Source organism: Acomys minous (genome assembly GCF_964271855.1).
Source record: "Acomys minous genome assembly, chromosome: 2".
Lineage (NCBI taxonomy): Eukaryota > Metazoa > Chordata > Mammalia > Rodentia > Muridae > Acomys > Acomys minous.
This window is the reverse complement of record NC_140484.1, coordinates 138112234-138128104: the sequence shown is the minus strand read 5'-3', so window position 1 is coordinate 138128104 and position 15871 is coordinate 138112234. Positions and strand designations below refer to the sequence as shown.

General features: G+C 46.3%; 1 protein-coding gene across 11 annotated transcripts in view; it reads right to left on the bottom strand.

Annotated features, from left to right (window-relative positions):
- Positions 1-15871, bottom strand: part of PPFIBP2 (PPFIA binding protein 2) — a 145931-nt gene that overhangs the window by 46991 nt on the left and 83069 nt on the right. For 9 of the 11 annotated variants that reach the window (XM_084773641.1, XM_084773640.1, XM_084773638.1 and 6 more), the window contains 2 exons: positions 15720-15812; positions 11395-11508 (listed from right to left, as the gene is read on the bottom strand). In XM_084773641.1, coding sequence (XP_084629767.1) covers positions 11395-11508; positions 15720-15812 — 207 coding nt within the window. Of the gene's footprint in view, positions 1-3869; positions 4282-11394; positions 11509-15719; positions 15813-15871 lie in introns of those variants that run through there. The other 2 variants (XM_084773646.1, XM_084773647.1) reach the window with 2 other exon arrangements.

Genomic DNA, 15871 nt, shown 5'->3' with positions numbered 1-15871 from the left:
TTTCCTGAACTACACAAAACTTACAACTAGGCACCATGGAATATAGGTAAGGTTATTCTTTACTTATTGTAGAATGACCAAGTTCATTATTGCTATTTCTGCTGTCACCAGGACAGCACTGACAACCATATATTCCAGCTCCTGGATACCAAGGCTCCCATTAACACATGCACACACACCTATTAAACACAAACAAGAGAAAACAAGAAAAGATATAGGCAGGACAACTATAGAGGCATCATACAAACCAGAAGCATTTCCCGAGCTACAGGCCAACTTCTCTCTGCATTTACTGTAATGATGTCTAACATTGTAGAAGACTATACTGATCCCTAATTGTACTCAGGAGCTGGTCTAGAAATTCCTTTTTTCCATCAACAAATGGTGGTGTCTTGATGGCTAAGATCCTGGTGCACGGTAAGCCTTTGCCCACGCAGGTCCTAGCACTGAAGATACACATGGTAACCAGAGGAACAACTGGAAAACAAACAGCCGCCTGCACAGCCTGAACATCATGTATCATCTCAGGCAACCCAACCCTCGCACAAAGAATGATGGTCTCTGAGCTCAGAGATACCAAGCTATCCTGCCATCATGAGTCAAACCACAGAGGAAAAGGAGTTTGAGTAGGAATAGATGCCTCACTAACCTAACCCTGAAGGCCACCTGGCCCCAATGAATCTCAACTACAGACTAACTGAATCTAACTAACTGGGCATCTAGAAGGTTCTCTTGGGCCCTAGGCCACGTAAACAGGTTTTTCCTGGCCAGCCAGACTTGAGGCTGGATGACAGGGCAGAGGCAGGAGCACTACAGCATTAGTGGGATGCTTGGCCACAAGGCAACAGTCTATGAGATGTCCCCAATAATGACAAACTTTGGATTTGCTGCATGCCTTCTCTGTAGCAGAGACTGCAGCTGCTTTTGCACACATTCTCTTAACACACCTCCCAGGATTTGGCAGCAAACATTGGCTTCTGAAAATGAAAAAACAGGTCCAGGGAGAGTAAGCACGTCTCCTGGGCAAGAACATAATCCTAATCATAAGTGGAGGTAGTTTGTATATCACCACCCACTTGACTTCAAAATTCATTTCTGTTGGACATATCATCCTGTTTTCCAAACTGTGGAGAGAGAAGTATGTTGTGAATCAAAGACTTTAAAGAGAAAGAACAAAATGGGCAGTCAAAAAAAAAAAATAGTCACTGCACCCAGAAAACATCCATACAGACCGCCAGGGTGTCACTGAACATATACTTTCTACGGAACTCTGTTGCTGACCCAGACCAGGCTGGAAATAAGTTCTTCCCCAGGTAGGTGGGTGCACCAAAATGAGGAGTTCTATTCTCTGGGACCTGAGTATGTGAAGTTCATAAGATGTTCAGAATCCTCCTTGCTTAGCACTGATTCTCTTCCACACCCCTTTTTCCTCTTCCTGTACCCCTTTTCTCCTCACACCTGTTTCTCTGAGTCCCTCCATCCTTGCAGCTACATGCTTTGTTCTAAAACTAGTTTAAGGCAGATTGCAAAGTAGCTATTCCTAGTTCAAAATGTATCAAAGGCTAGGGAGATGGCTCAGTGGGTAAAGAGCTTGCCAGGCAAGTGTGGGGACCTGAGTTCAGATCCCTAGAACTTATGTAGTAGGTAGCTGGCCACAGTAGCACATGTCTATAATCCTGATGCTGTTGTGGCAAAACGGGCTGCAGACACAGAGGAGTCCACGAATGCTGGCATACTACCTAGTCTGATGTACTCGAGGCCATGAGACCTGTCTCAAACAAGGTAGAAGGCAAGAAATAATACCTGAAGCTTTTCTATAATCTCCACATATATGTCACACACACACACACACACACACACACACACACACACACACACACACACACACACACACACGCCATATCCACAAAAGAAATCATAAAAGTTAAAGCAGGTAAGAGGAGACATAGTTCATAGGAAAACTAGTAAGTTACTACAAAGGACTGGGGATGAACCACAACATGAAGACATACAAGCTTCCCAGCTTCTGTGCACAGGGACAAAAGGACAATTCCACAAGGTAAAAATCCTTCTACCAACTGGAAAAGACACAACCTCCTGCGCGGCCTGAGCATCGTGCATCATCTCAGGCAACCCAACCCTCGCACAAACAATGACGATCTCTGAGCTCAGAGATATCAAACTATCCTGCCATCATGAATCACTTTGGGGTGATGAGATCGAAGAAAAAAAGGGGTCTTCTGTAAGACTTCATCCGTTTTTAAACACCTACCAGTGGCCAACGTTTAGGAGCACAACAATTGAAAACACAAGCCCTGTGGGCTGCACGGTGATCCTAGGATGATACGCACACAACACTTCTGTCCAGGGATCAGCATTCCAGACGCTGCTTTGGTGAACTTTAAAAAGCCTTGCAAAGTGTCTAAGTTTCCCTCTGCTCTCACCACCGTCAAAGCCCCCCTAGCTGTTTAAATTCCCAGGTTGCAATTAGTCACACCAATGTTGCAGCTGATGAGGACAGTGCTGTAATTAGTTCCAATAGCCATCCTAATTAGTCACGCCAGTGTTTGCATTGGTCATGCTAACACTCCAAGTGGACGTTTGGGTTGGACATGATCAAGGTTTAATTGGAAACCCGAGGTTGTTTAATTGATTACAGTTCACTGATAATAAAGCTTTTACGGGCTCCCTGGTGTTTCTACATCTTTCAAGCCTTTTGTTGATATCCCTGCTTTATCCTTGTCATGAAAATGACTATTCCAGACAATGAAATAAAAAAAAAAAATCAGGCTTTGTGTCCACACATCACAGAGATCCTTGCACATCCATGTTCACTGCAGCACTGTTCACAACAGCTATGTCACAGAGCCAACACAGGTATCCACTGACTGACAGATAGATTAAAAAAAATGTACATATACACAATGAAAAAATTTCAACCATAAAGAACAAAGTTATGTCACTTGTAAGAACTGGAAATAATAATATTAAACAATTAGGTTAGTCTCAGACACATGCATCTTATTTCTCAGTTTGGGACCCAGATTTTATGTAGCTACATAGAGTCATATGTATACAAGGTATAAAGTACAACTGAAACTGTGGCGAGAAAAGGGGAATTTACAGGAGGGGCAGGGATAGGGAAGGGGAGGACCCCAGCTATGCGGGAGGCCTACTGGACTACAGTATGAAAAGTTTGATTCTTTTTTTAACTCCTTGGAATTTAAAAGGGGATAAATCAAAGTGCACATTGGTAAGAAAGGGATCAGAAGTGGGACAAGAGAAGGTAATAGGGAAAATATGATCAAATTAGATTATATACACATGTGAGGATGTCATAATTGATATAGACTAATAAAAAGACCAAAAAAAAAAAAAAAAAGAATTCTAACGCTGATTGTTGTTGGAGGAAAAAAAAAATCAGCCTTCAATAAGATTAAGCCAAGCCCAGTTTAGTCCTCTATCTCAAGACCCAGCAAGGCCCCCAACCACTGTTAGGAACTAGACTCTCTCAAGTGCACAACTTAACGGACAGTAGCTATCCTGCGGCCTCCATGGTCCCCTCTACCTCAATGTGAACAGCAGTTGGATCTGACATGCTGTGTTTCCCTCTCCCCAGTCATTTCAGATGAGAAACACTCTGCCCACATCAATCCAACTTAGAGAGCACCCTTCTCCCCGTCTTAGGACTGCCTCCAACCCCATTCACAGAGATGCCTGTCTTCCACCTCAGGCTGCCTCCAGACCACTGTCTGTTCCCACCAATGGTCCTAGGACAGGGCTGTTCAGGTCTAGTACATTTTCCCAAAGGCAGTAGTTTCCACTCCCCCCAGGCATTTGTCTTTTTAACCAATGGCTTTTCTACCTACATTAGGTGATCTGCGTCCCCTCAGGAGCTTCAGCATCCTTGCGGATGACCGTCCCGTCCTGGGTTCTGTATCTTCTTGCAGACCTTCTGTTCAGCGTCACACCGACCTCGGCTTCTTAGGGCGTTCCTTCTCGGCGGCCGGGTCACAAGTAGGCCCTCATCTGTGCCCAGAATGTGTTTGCTTTGTCTCCAAAGTCTTCAGCTCTTAAGTTCTCTAGGCTGACCTTTTCAACTATCCCTCCTGCTCCCTCAACCTAGAATTTCTTCTTCTGTGTCCACTGGTTACTTAGTAACTCCCTGTTTTCCTGGTCTATCAACTTTCTTTAGCAATATTTGTCTCCCTGGCCACTCTGTACTTGAAGGTTTGTCATTTTATTTGTACTCATATCTACAGCAGAAAAGTCTGTCTCCCTCCCCCCTGCCCCCAGACTGATGGCCTTTGTTTACCAGGGCCCAGGTGGAGCCAAATCTCAGTTGTTATTTGTTTTCACTCCTCATGACCTGAGCATTGCTACTGAAAGTAATTTAATCACGCCCATCAGTTTCAATACAAACTCACCATATCTGATTACAGCTTATCTGACAATACTGTCTGGTAAGTCTTCTACTTATCCGTGGCTGTGCCTCTCAGTATTGTTCTAAATTGTCCTATCCTTCCAAGTTTTAGACCCCACAATGTCCTCTTGTCAAATAATCCCTCCTCCTATCTACCAAAAACAAAACAAAACGTGCCACCCTCAGCAGAACTTCCATCCTTTTTATTTCAGGGTTTTCCACATCAACTCGTTTGTCTTTCTTCAATCCCTGTCTCAGTCCTGTCTCAGTGGGAGCAAATGTGCACACACTTTGTTCTAAAGGTAGTCTGACATGACTGCACACTGTCATCTTCTGTCAGGCTCTCTCATTTTTATGATCTATTTTCTATCCGCCCCCCCAAAGCTGGGTGTGTTGACACACATCTGTAACCCTATCACTCAGAGGCTGTTGGGGGGGGGGGCAGGGAGATTAGGCTACACTGACCCTGCAGCCCCCCTCTACCCCAAGGGAAGGAGAGAGGGAGGGAGGAAGGGAGGGAAGAAGGGAGGGAGGGAGGGAGAGACAGACAGAGAGACAGATACAGAGAGAGACAGAGAAAGAGAGAGAGAGAGAGAGAGAGAGAGAGAGAGAGAGAGAGAGAGAGAGGAAGGCAGGCAGACAGACAGACAGGGAGGAGGAGGGGGAAGAGGACACAATGCTTCCAGAATGTTGTTTCTGAAATGCACCATTTTGACTGACCTTCCCACCTCTGCCCTTCAAGGCCTCCTCACACAACTTGGTGAATATCAGTTACGTTACCGTGGCAGGTAACCAGTAGTCTTTGGTGCTGTCCCCTGATCTTCCTCTAGCTAGTAACTCAGACAGACTCCCACTCACTGGGACCTAGCCACTCCCTTACCTTTGTGCTGCCTTGGAAGGAGTTCCCACCAAGCTAGTCCGGAATAGGACCATCAATCATGCACTCTGACCGGCATTTAATCTTGTCCTCACCATCAGCTCTCGCTCCTTGGGCTATAAACATGGTCAAATTTCTGACATTCTAAAGAAGCCTCTGAACTCCCTGGCCCTTCAAGCTACCACCACCAACTCTCCTGCCTCTGCATAAGTAAATGCATGCTGTGTGTGTGTGTGCCTGTACGTCTGAGAGAGAACCCTCTCTCCTATGCCCTTCTGTCATGCCTCTTCTTCCTTTCACTCCTCAGCAAGATGTCTGTCTGGTTGCCTCCTGCCTCCACCTAAGTAGGGGCACAAACAGTTTTACTTCTGGGATCCAATGTGTAAGCTGCAGCTGCGCCTTATTCTGGGCTTTTACATCCGCCACAACATCAAGTCAACATAAGTGCCTGCCAGCCACCTTGTCTTCTTTGTGCCAGGTGTCCCTGACCTTTCATTTTGCTCTCCCATCCCCTCTGCTGCCCTTATTCTGTCTACTTTAAGGGAAATGTCCTTGTGTCCCTGCTAGCCGTCACTCTAGGTCTTGGTCAGCTCTGGATGCACCCTGCCTGACTGGAGCTGCAACAAACCTGCCCAGGCTTCCTGACACAGAGGGTGGGGCTCCCCTCCCAGGCACTGCTTAGGATCCTGAAGCTACCATGGTGCCTGGGGGAGAGACAGCAGCAGGAAAGCAGTGGGCTGAGGGGAAGGGAAGAAATTTTCCCAAGCAGCACTGCGCTTCCTGCTCCTAACTGTTTCAAGGTTGCCTGCAGTTTAAAGGGAAGAGGGTGAGGAGGACGAGGGAGGGGCATGGAAGGCTTGCTTCACTTACTGTGAAGGACTGTGAAACTGGGTAAGATCGCTTTAGGGAAAAAAAAAGAATGAACAAAATTATCACTTGCTCCTCTCTTGGAGCACAAGAACATATTGTCTCTCAGAGATGAAAGAGAGTTTACATCTCGGAGTAACAGACCATTTCCTTTTTCCCAAGGCTCAGGTCCCGAGGAGCTGATAAAATAAAATAAAACAAAATAAAAAAATCTTCTGGCTTTCAACTCATTCTCTCCTTAAGGGGCCACATCTTGAAGCAATTACCTCCATCTTTAAGAGTGGAACATGAGCCAGGGAATTACTGACCAATGACAGGGGACCGCAGCCTGCTTGGCAACCTAAAACCAGAGTGAAAGAACGGGCTGTGGGGGGACAAGAAAGCAAAATCCTGTCCCTTTGCCCTTTGAAGTCAAAGGCTCCAGCCTTGCCAGGAAGCCAGGCGCTTGAGGAACACTGTAGAAAAGGGGCTTTCCTACCCTCCTCTGTCTACTCAAGGCTCGTTTCCCACTGCCTGGGTCCCTTTGAACCCACAGCCTCACCTGCAACAGGGGTTGAGGTAGCAGTCTGCGCTAATGTCTAGACATACAACATCAAATAAGATGAAGAAACTGGGTATTTGTGCCTTAAAATCTCTCAAAAGGGTTTCAGAGAATATGAGACGCCCATTTTTCTCCCTCACGGCTTGCTGCCTTGTCTCCCCTCCTCAGACAGACCTATGTGCTTGCCAGATCATGTGTGGGGTTCTATTTCATCCTGTTTTTATTTCTTATTTTTTTTAATGTTCATTTTTTAGCATGTTGCAGGGCCTGTGTCCTGGCCTTACAATCCTTGCACGGTGTCTTCAGGTACACTGGCCATTTGTATGGTAGTGTGTTTTTAACAAAAACGGAATGATTGCATACAACTTTGTGACTGCTTGGCACCTCCATGGGTAGCCCCTGGCTTTGTCATGATGTCTAGGCACTTCCTGCTTCTCCCTGGAGCTATCTAACTTGTCAGAACTTCCTTTCACTGGCACAGCCCTCTCCTTCACCTCTGTGCTGCCTTGGAAGAAGTTTCCACCAAGCTCTGAGCTCATCGAGGGCAGGACCATCGATCATGTGTTCTAATTGGCATTTACCCTACCCCTCACCATCACTCTGCTCTCCTATGAGCAAAGAGCAGAGATGCACAATTTACAATCCAGACCGTCATCTGTACTCTCTGCAACAAAGAAAAGCAGAGAGCCAGGACTCAGCGGCAGTAGTGTTTGCCTAGCATGCATGAGGCCCAGCATTGCAAATAATAACAATTTTTTAAAAACCAGATTTACTGGCCTTGCCATATTAACATACAGGCCCACTGACTCCCAGTCACTCCACACACCTCAGTTGGCGTCACATAAATGCTGGGGCTCTAGTTCAGGCAGAAGGCTTGAATGAAGCACACCAACGTTGTCCCCTATTTCTCCGAGCAGGATGGTGGCTAGCGAAACTCAGGACAATTTGCATCCTTCTTTCCTTTCCAGGGTATCTTCAAGTGTATCTGTGGTGTAGGAGGACCTGACCCTGAGTCCATTCTGTCTACTTCTGGTTTATCTAATACCAAGAGAGGGCTTCGTGTTTTCCTGGAGACTGCTTGAGTTCACATTGAGTCACACCAGGCAGCAGGGGGAGGATCTGAGGTGAACAGGGGCTGTGCTGGGCCGGTCTGGGGAAGTCTGAGGAGGCTAGCCTCTTCCTCTTGACTTCACAAGAGTCTGACACTGGTACACCAGGCTGTGTGAAAAGATGGCTCAGCGGGATTGCTGGAGCTGAGCAAACCACAGGGTTTGGACTATACATACTGCATCTGGGTTTTCTTAAGTCCATGTGGTGGTTTAAACGTATGGCCACCCCCTACCAGGCCACGTTATGTTTGAATGCTTGGTCCCAGTCGCTTGAATTTGGGATCTTGTTGGAGGAGGTGTGCCACTCGGGGGAGTGGAATTTGAGGTTTCAAAAACCCACACCGTTCCTAGCTAGGGCTGTCTGCCTCAAGCCTGCGGATCAGAGGTGAGTTCTCAGCTACTGTTCCAGCCCTATGTCTGCCTACCTGCTGCCATAGCCCAAGCCATGATGATCATAGACTCTCTGGAAATAGATTTCTGGAAATACGAACTCCAATAAACTCTTTCTTTACTAAATTGCCTTGGTCAAGTTATCTTATCACAACAAAAGAAAAGTAACTCAGACAGTAGCAACACACAGCTGGTGGTGGGGAGGGGAAGGTCAGTCAGAGCACACCTTGTAGGCTAGAGGGCCCCAGGTCAGGCACAACCTATAGTTACTTCCTCTGCAATTGACACGGGATATTTCAATATTGAAATGGGTTGTCAAATTTTAAAGATATCCTTAAATCTTTAATTTCCACCTCTGTGTAAAATAACAAACTAGACTGTCTTGTATTAACTGGGTCTATAAAGGCAGTACACCAGCACTGAATAACAGTTGTTACCTTTAGATAGGATTCATTAGTGTGCAGTGCTTTCTGGACCAGTGCATCCAGGAGAAACGCTGGGTTCCAGACAAACAGAAGGCCCTGCCGGAGACAGGGAAAGACCTCCTTCAGAGCCACGGACCAGGTCTGGCAGAAAGGAGCGAGTATGTTCATTCTCTACCTGTAGGTCATGAGTCACTCTTGTTCCAATCTCAGAAGCCAAGAGCCCTGCAGCCAAGGATATCTCAGCCAGACAGGGCAAGTCTCTAGCTGCCCCCCAGCTCATAGGACAGACGCATAACGTGCATCAGCACTGCAGTGCAAGAACCAAGAGTTTTCACCACAGCGTCGAGCAGATTCCAGGCTAGCAGCAGCCCTGAACTTGAGATCCAGAGCTGGAACCACCAAGTCTGCCAAACACCTCGTAGAAGCTGAGGTTCGAATGTGACCCCCAGTCTGAACATGTAATCTTTACGAAATGCTACTCTTAGAAGACTGAGAGGCTGTACAGAAAGCTATAGGCACAGAACTCGGTCAAGTTCTAGGTATCTCACAAGTGATATCTCACCTACAGCTCATGGGAACGATCTATAGTAAGTAGGATACAAAAGCTAATTGACCTAAGACTTTTAAAATGTCCAAAATGTGCTGGGAGGTGGTGGCGCACGCCTTTAATCCCAGCACTCGGGAGGCAGAGGCAGGTGGATGGATCACTGTGAGTTCGAGGCCAGCCTGGTCTACAAAGTTAGTCCAGGACAGCCAAGGCTACACAGAGAAACCCTGTCTTGAAAAACAAAACAGAAAGACAAACAAAGAAAATGTCCAAAATGCTTTCTGTGTGCTAATGCTGACAGATAGGCCAGCCTCTGCCCAGGCAGCGCTGGCCTCCTCCAGCAGGCTCCTTGACGGACAGGGGCACTGCCACAAGGGGAAGGTGAGCAGTCCAGAGGAGAGGCTGTAGTCAGGCACACAACAGCACCACAATGCAGCCATTCTCTAACCTCCGAAGGCATGGCTTCTAGCCAGGCACCGCCTTCCGGAAAGGCAGCCCTCTGACACGTTTCTCATGTATTTACTTTCATGGTCAAGTTTTCATGGTCTCTTTTTGAACTGTTCATAACAGTCTGTCATCTTCCTTCCTTAGCCCCTCCCCCTCGAAACCACACCTCAGGCAGACCTGAAAACTGGATCCACCTGTGTCCCGTGCAAGATTTTTCCCCCCTCATCGGACTATTTTCTTCTTCAGGTATTCAAGTGACAAATTCCTCCCCCCCCCCCCCATTAAAAAACCTTCTGGAGCTGGAGAGATGGCTCAGTAGTTAAGAGCACAGTCTGCTCTTCCAAAGGACCCAGGTTCAATTCCCAGCCACCACATGGCAGATCACAACTGTCTGTAATTCCAGTTCCAATGGCTCTGACACCCTCATGCTAAAATAAAATTAAATGAATTATAAAAAAAAAAATCTTCTTACTGATCATAATTTCTCAGGAAAAAAAATAATAAGAAAAATGGTATATAGTCTAAACAAAGTCAAACTGAGCCAGGAATAGTGAACTTTCTCAGGAATGTAAAGACAGCAGATTAGTAGCAACTGCAGGCAGCAACATAGATTCTACAAAGGCATGTCCATTGAGATACTCACTTCCCTTTTCTCCCCCTAAATTCTTCAAATGCATCCAAACAAAATTAACACACCCCGAAAGACCAACAGCAGAAGGCAAAGCCTGTGCTCACAGGCTGATCTTGACAGTTTGTGGAAAGGATTAGAATCTAAGGGAATCCAATCATTTTGAAAGAATGGCTTTTGTTCTTTGAATAGAGGGTGAGAGCCTCTTCCCTATGTCAGGTATCACATCAGCGGCTTCAAAGCACACGCGCGCACGCGCGCACACACACACACACACACACACACACACACACACAAGCTTCCAGTGTGCTGTAATTTCCAAAATAGCCCCGTCTCCCAAAAAGCAAAGGAAATCTATGAATAGACCAAATCAAAGGTGTAAGGATGTGCCCAGCAGGCCTTAAAGGCACCTCCTGACAACTCAGCACCCCTCTGTGAGCTCCAGACCACTTTTTACAATAGACAACTATTTGGGGGTTAGGTTAATTCTGATATTGCCACTTAAAACAACTGTAAAAGGTAGTACAGATGGCTACAGTTTTCAAGGAAAAGAGTCACCACGTCATATTTAAGCATACAAGCCCGAAGCACTAGCTGTCCCTCTGTGGGACTACAGCTTGGCAAATCATGTGGACATGAACTAGAAACAGCAGAAGAACTTAAGGAGAGAACTCTATTTACAAAGTAAGGAAGCAGCTACCTGCTGCTCTCCTTTTGATGTCTACTGAATTACAGCACGATGGTATTTACATGATAGTAGTTAATCAGAAGAAACTACAGAGGGAGGGAGAGGAGTCAGGGTGGGGGAAATAAGCTGAGAAGTTGACTTTCTACAACCCCAGATGCCGCCCCTGGCAGAAGGCAGCTTCTGTGATAAGATGAGGTGACACGGCCAGCAGAAAGAAAGTGCTCCTGCAACTCCGTCTAACCAGCTCAACAAGTTGTTCTCCACTGGGCAGCCCCACCCCGCCCCACCCCACCCTCAACGTTCAGGTTGGTTTCACCTGCTGTCTAAACACTGCACAGTGCAGAGCCAACCCCACCTCCAGGCATCACGGGAGAGTAATTGTGAGCCCATAAAGGGGCATTTAACACCAGAGCTGCTGCAAGCCCGAAGCCCTCCACCCCATCTGCCCGTACCTGCTGAAGCATCTCCTCAGCAGCATTGAGTTTCACCTGGTGTCCTTCCAGACACACTTCAAGGTCCCGAATCTTCTCTCCTTGGGCTTCCACTTGGTCCGTGAGGACGCTCACCTGTTATAGAACATAAGCCACAGTGAGGGATCTGGACTGCATGTGAGGCAGGGAAGTAAGTCCCCACTGTGGGGTGGGTAGGTGAACTGGGAAAGCGACCTACTGAGACTCACCTGACAGGAGGTCTGTCTTTTAGGTGAGTGAGGTTGAGGAAGTGTCCCAGAGGAAAACAACTCCAGTTAGAATCTCACCTTACCAGGGAATGCGAGCCACTGCCTCAATGACTGTTGGTGACATTTCCTGCTCTTGACAGAGGAAAGCACGTACCCGAAGAGTCATGAGAGCTGCCTCTGGGCTGGACTCCTGCTCCTTCCTCCTCTAATAGGGCAGCCTGGCTTCAAGGCATATCTCAGCTCTTGCCAGGGCTCTGCCACCTCATGGGGGGAAGAGCGATCCAAAGCTTTATGGAAAGCAACCAATGACCTTGCCTCTCTCACACGGGTGTGGGGACTGCTCACCTATCAAGCCAGTGTTTGGAAGTAATTAAGGAATGTGGGACGTAAAGAGCATGTATTAGCACTGACAAAACTTGGCTCCAGAAAGGTTTCTGTGCTGTACAGGTCAAAACATGACTCTAAGTCATACAAACACCGGAGCCACACTGCACACACATGGCAGAAACAAGTCATTTTTTCCTGAGGAACCCTAAGATTGTCTATGAAAATACTAAGAAAAATACATTTACACAAAGTCATCTTAATTATGCCCTATATACAAACTATAACTGTTTTGGGAGCTTCTTCATTAGCCAACTGACCCCTAGAACCTTTCCTGTTTTATTTTTTATGAGACAGTTCTATACAGGAAGATGAAAGATCATGGGTGACCTTCCAAAAATGAAGAAATCAATGAATAGTAAATCAAGACAAGACCTTCTTGGTTGAAGATACGGTCCTTTCTATATAGGTTATCCTAGTTAATTCCCCATTCTGTAATGATTAATGAAGCATGAAGAAGTTACTGTGACTTCATTTATGAATGTTTAAATGAATTTTATGAATTAGAAAGTCCCCGTTCTCAAAAGCACACATTTAAATGACCCTGCCGACTTTACACGTTGTTCTTCTAGACCCAAATGATGAGTGAATAACTGAACCATTCTTGAAGCTGACGGAGCGTGTGTGCACTGGGTGTGCCAACATTCCAATAATCAAAGATGGGCTTCTTCCATTTAAACAACATTTGTGCACGTGTTTGTTTTACTGTTAATATTTCTTTCTTTTATGTACATGGCTGTTTTGTCTGCATGCATGCCAGTGTATATGTGTGTGCAGTCGGTGCAGGAGACAGAAGATATCCTGGAACTGTTGGTGTTGCGGGTGCTAGGAATGGAACTCAGATCTTCTGGAAGGACTGTCAGCGCTCTTTTAAGTGATGAGCCACATCTCTAGTCCTGTTGTTTCGTTTGGTTTTGACCCTTGTGGCTGAATACCATCAGCATCACCGGCCTCTCCTACAAGTCACTCCACTTTCAAAAGAGTGGGGTTCTGGGGAATGATTTGCTTCCTGGGATTCTAAGTTTCTGTTTAGGAAGATGTTTTCTGGTTGGTCCTACTTACAAGGATTAAAATTCATAAAGCTGCACCCACTGTACTTAGGGACCAGCTGGTCGGGCAGGGAGGGGGTGTGTGTTGTGGAACAGTACAGGTTACAGGTCAGCTGTGCAGAAGACCAGAGACACAGGGCTGCAGGGGATATTCTGAGCCTCAAGTCAATTCTACTGTGAGTCAGGATGTATAGAAACTGGCACTAAAGATTTTAGGATTCTCTAGCCCCATTCTATAAAAACATAATTTTTTTTCTATATTAAACATAATTTTAGGTACGGGGAGGGGACAGAAGTGAATCTTGTTCTTCTACAAATAGGGTTCCGACTCATTAAGTCTGTCTCAACTGTAACGTGAGTTACACAAGAGGCTGTGCCCTGCTGAGAGTTTCCAGAGCAGCTCAACAGGCCACTACTGAGCAGGGCAGATGCAGAATGGAAGAGTTGCTGACTGCCTGCCCACAGCTCTGGGCCAAACAGGAACCATGAGCATCAACTTTCACCTTCATTAGTCGGCAGCTCCCCAATTGTGTTTAAGTTACTTATATAGGGATTAGTGGAGAATTTGGTAAGAACAGAAATGGCCATGAAAGGGAGCATTACTATGCGGGACATCTTTATTCATCGTAATTCCCACTAAAGAGCTGTGTGTTGTTTCAGCCAAGGAGGGTCCTAGTTCTAAAGTTTGCAGTCTCACACTGCTTGCTACACAATTGTAAATTGGACTTTCTTTCATGAATCATGTCTTGGGGATGAAGTTTCAAATTGCACATCTTTCAAGGGACCTGAGCTGGAAAAACAGGCCCTTGCTACCACCCACCCAAGAGGGTCCCCACCCTTTCTTTTCGGGGGAACTCCAGCCACAACAGCCCCTTGCTGTTCTGTCTACACACCAAGGACACTCCACCTCAGTGAGCGGGCTGGACTGACCAGCTCCTTTGCCTGGAATGCACTCCTCCAGCTATCCGTGTTTCTCCCCCTAGCCTCCTCCTGCCAGGGAGGTTTTTGAGTTCACAGGCCTTATCATGATTTATTTTTTTTCCATGGTACTTATCACTACTTGAAATATTTAGGTATTGGTTCAGGTTTGTTCTCTCTCTCTCTCTCTCTCTCTCTCTCTCTCTCTCTCTCTCTCTCTCTCTCTCTCTCACACACACACACACACACACACCATTTTATTCACCAATATGATACACCTACAGTATCTAAGACCAATATCTGACTAATCAGATATTCAATGACTTTACAATGATTTAGTTATTTTAAAAGTCACCAGGTGGTGGTGGCGCACACCTTTAATCCCAGCACTCAGGAGGCAGAGCCAGGAGGATCTCGTGTGAGTTCGAGGCCAGCCTGATCTACAGAGTGATTCCAGGACAGCCAGGGGTACACACAGAGAAATCCTGTCTCAATAAACTAACTAACTAACTAACTAAATAAATAAATAAATAAATAAATAAATAAATAATTTTAAAAGTCAATGAGGGAAATAAAGGAATAAAACTAGTCTACAAAATTATGTGTGGTACAGGCTCAATCATTGAAAGGGGTTAAGGGGGTACAACCAAAGGACAGATGTTAACTTAATCTGCTTCTTGAAATTTTCTAAAAGAATTGATTAATCTTATGTCTATAAAATAAAATAAAAACATAAAATAAAATAAAAAAAGAAATAAGCATACTGCCATCTCACTCCCAATCCCTAGTTCTCCAAACTAAGGACCACACTGTGGAGCCAACACCAGATCCCAACTGTCCCCTTGTACCCTTCCTCTATTTCACCACAAGTCACTTGTGTTGGGTGTGCGTGTATGGGGGGGGGAATGGGGGACAGGGGACAGGGGACAACTATGTAAACTTAGGATGACCCTGAATTTCTGGACCTCCTATTTCCGTGTCCCAAATGGTGGGATTACAAGTGTGCATCGTCTCTGTGTACTGGACACGGAATCCAGGGGCTTCACACACATTAGGCAAGCGCTTTACCAACTGCACCCCACATCCATCACCAGACCCATTCATCAGCCTTCAAGCTTTTTAAGAAGCTGAAATTAGGACATTTATCTCTACATTCCCCAAACTGTCAATTCGTATGTGATGCAGAGTAGACCCTGATACCCACTTGCTAAACGTATCTGTGCATTTGAGGGACAGCACAGCAAATAGCTCCTGCTGCAGTGTAGGCTCTCTGGAAGATCACCCACCATTATAACCTACCATGGAAGACGGGCTTTTGAAAGCCAGAGGCTGTTTTGGTGCCCTTTCTCTGCAAGAAGTTTCCAAAAGTTCCACTCCTCTCAGAGCAAGAGAGCCAGCAAATGCCTAGCCCATGCTGCCAGAGCAGGGATCTGGTTCAGTTTCAGACTCATGGCCCTGACTCCATTAGCATGCTCCCTGAGGCCTGTGTCACTCAAGGCTCAGTTTTATTAGTGACACAGGATGCACTCATCTCCCTTAGCAGCCTTACAGGCTCCTAGATGACTGGGCCCATTTTGCTTGTTGCTAGCATCCAGTTTGAGCCTGCCCACAGGGCTTGAAGTGTGGGGACACAGGTGCTCGGCAGCACAGGTTAAACAAATGGATTCGCAGCCCAACAGCAGCTTCCCACAGGGGACTCCCTCTGTGCCTCCCTTTGCAGGGGAAGCTATGGAGCAGGAGGACTCACCTGTAGTATGAGGGACTCCTTATCTCCTTCTAGCCGTGCCAGGCGTTCCTGGTAGGTTTCATTACTAGCTGCAGTGTGGTGGTTTACCTGGGACTGAAGAGGGGAAAAAGAACATGCTTAAAGGGCTAGGAAAACACTACCCACTTCCAAAT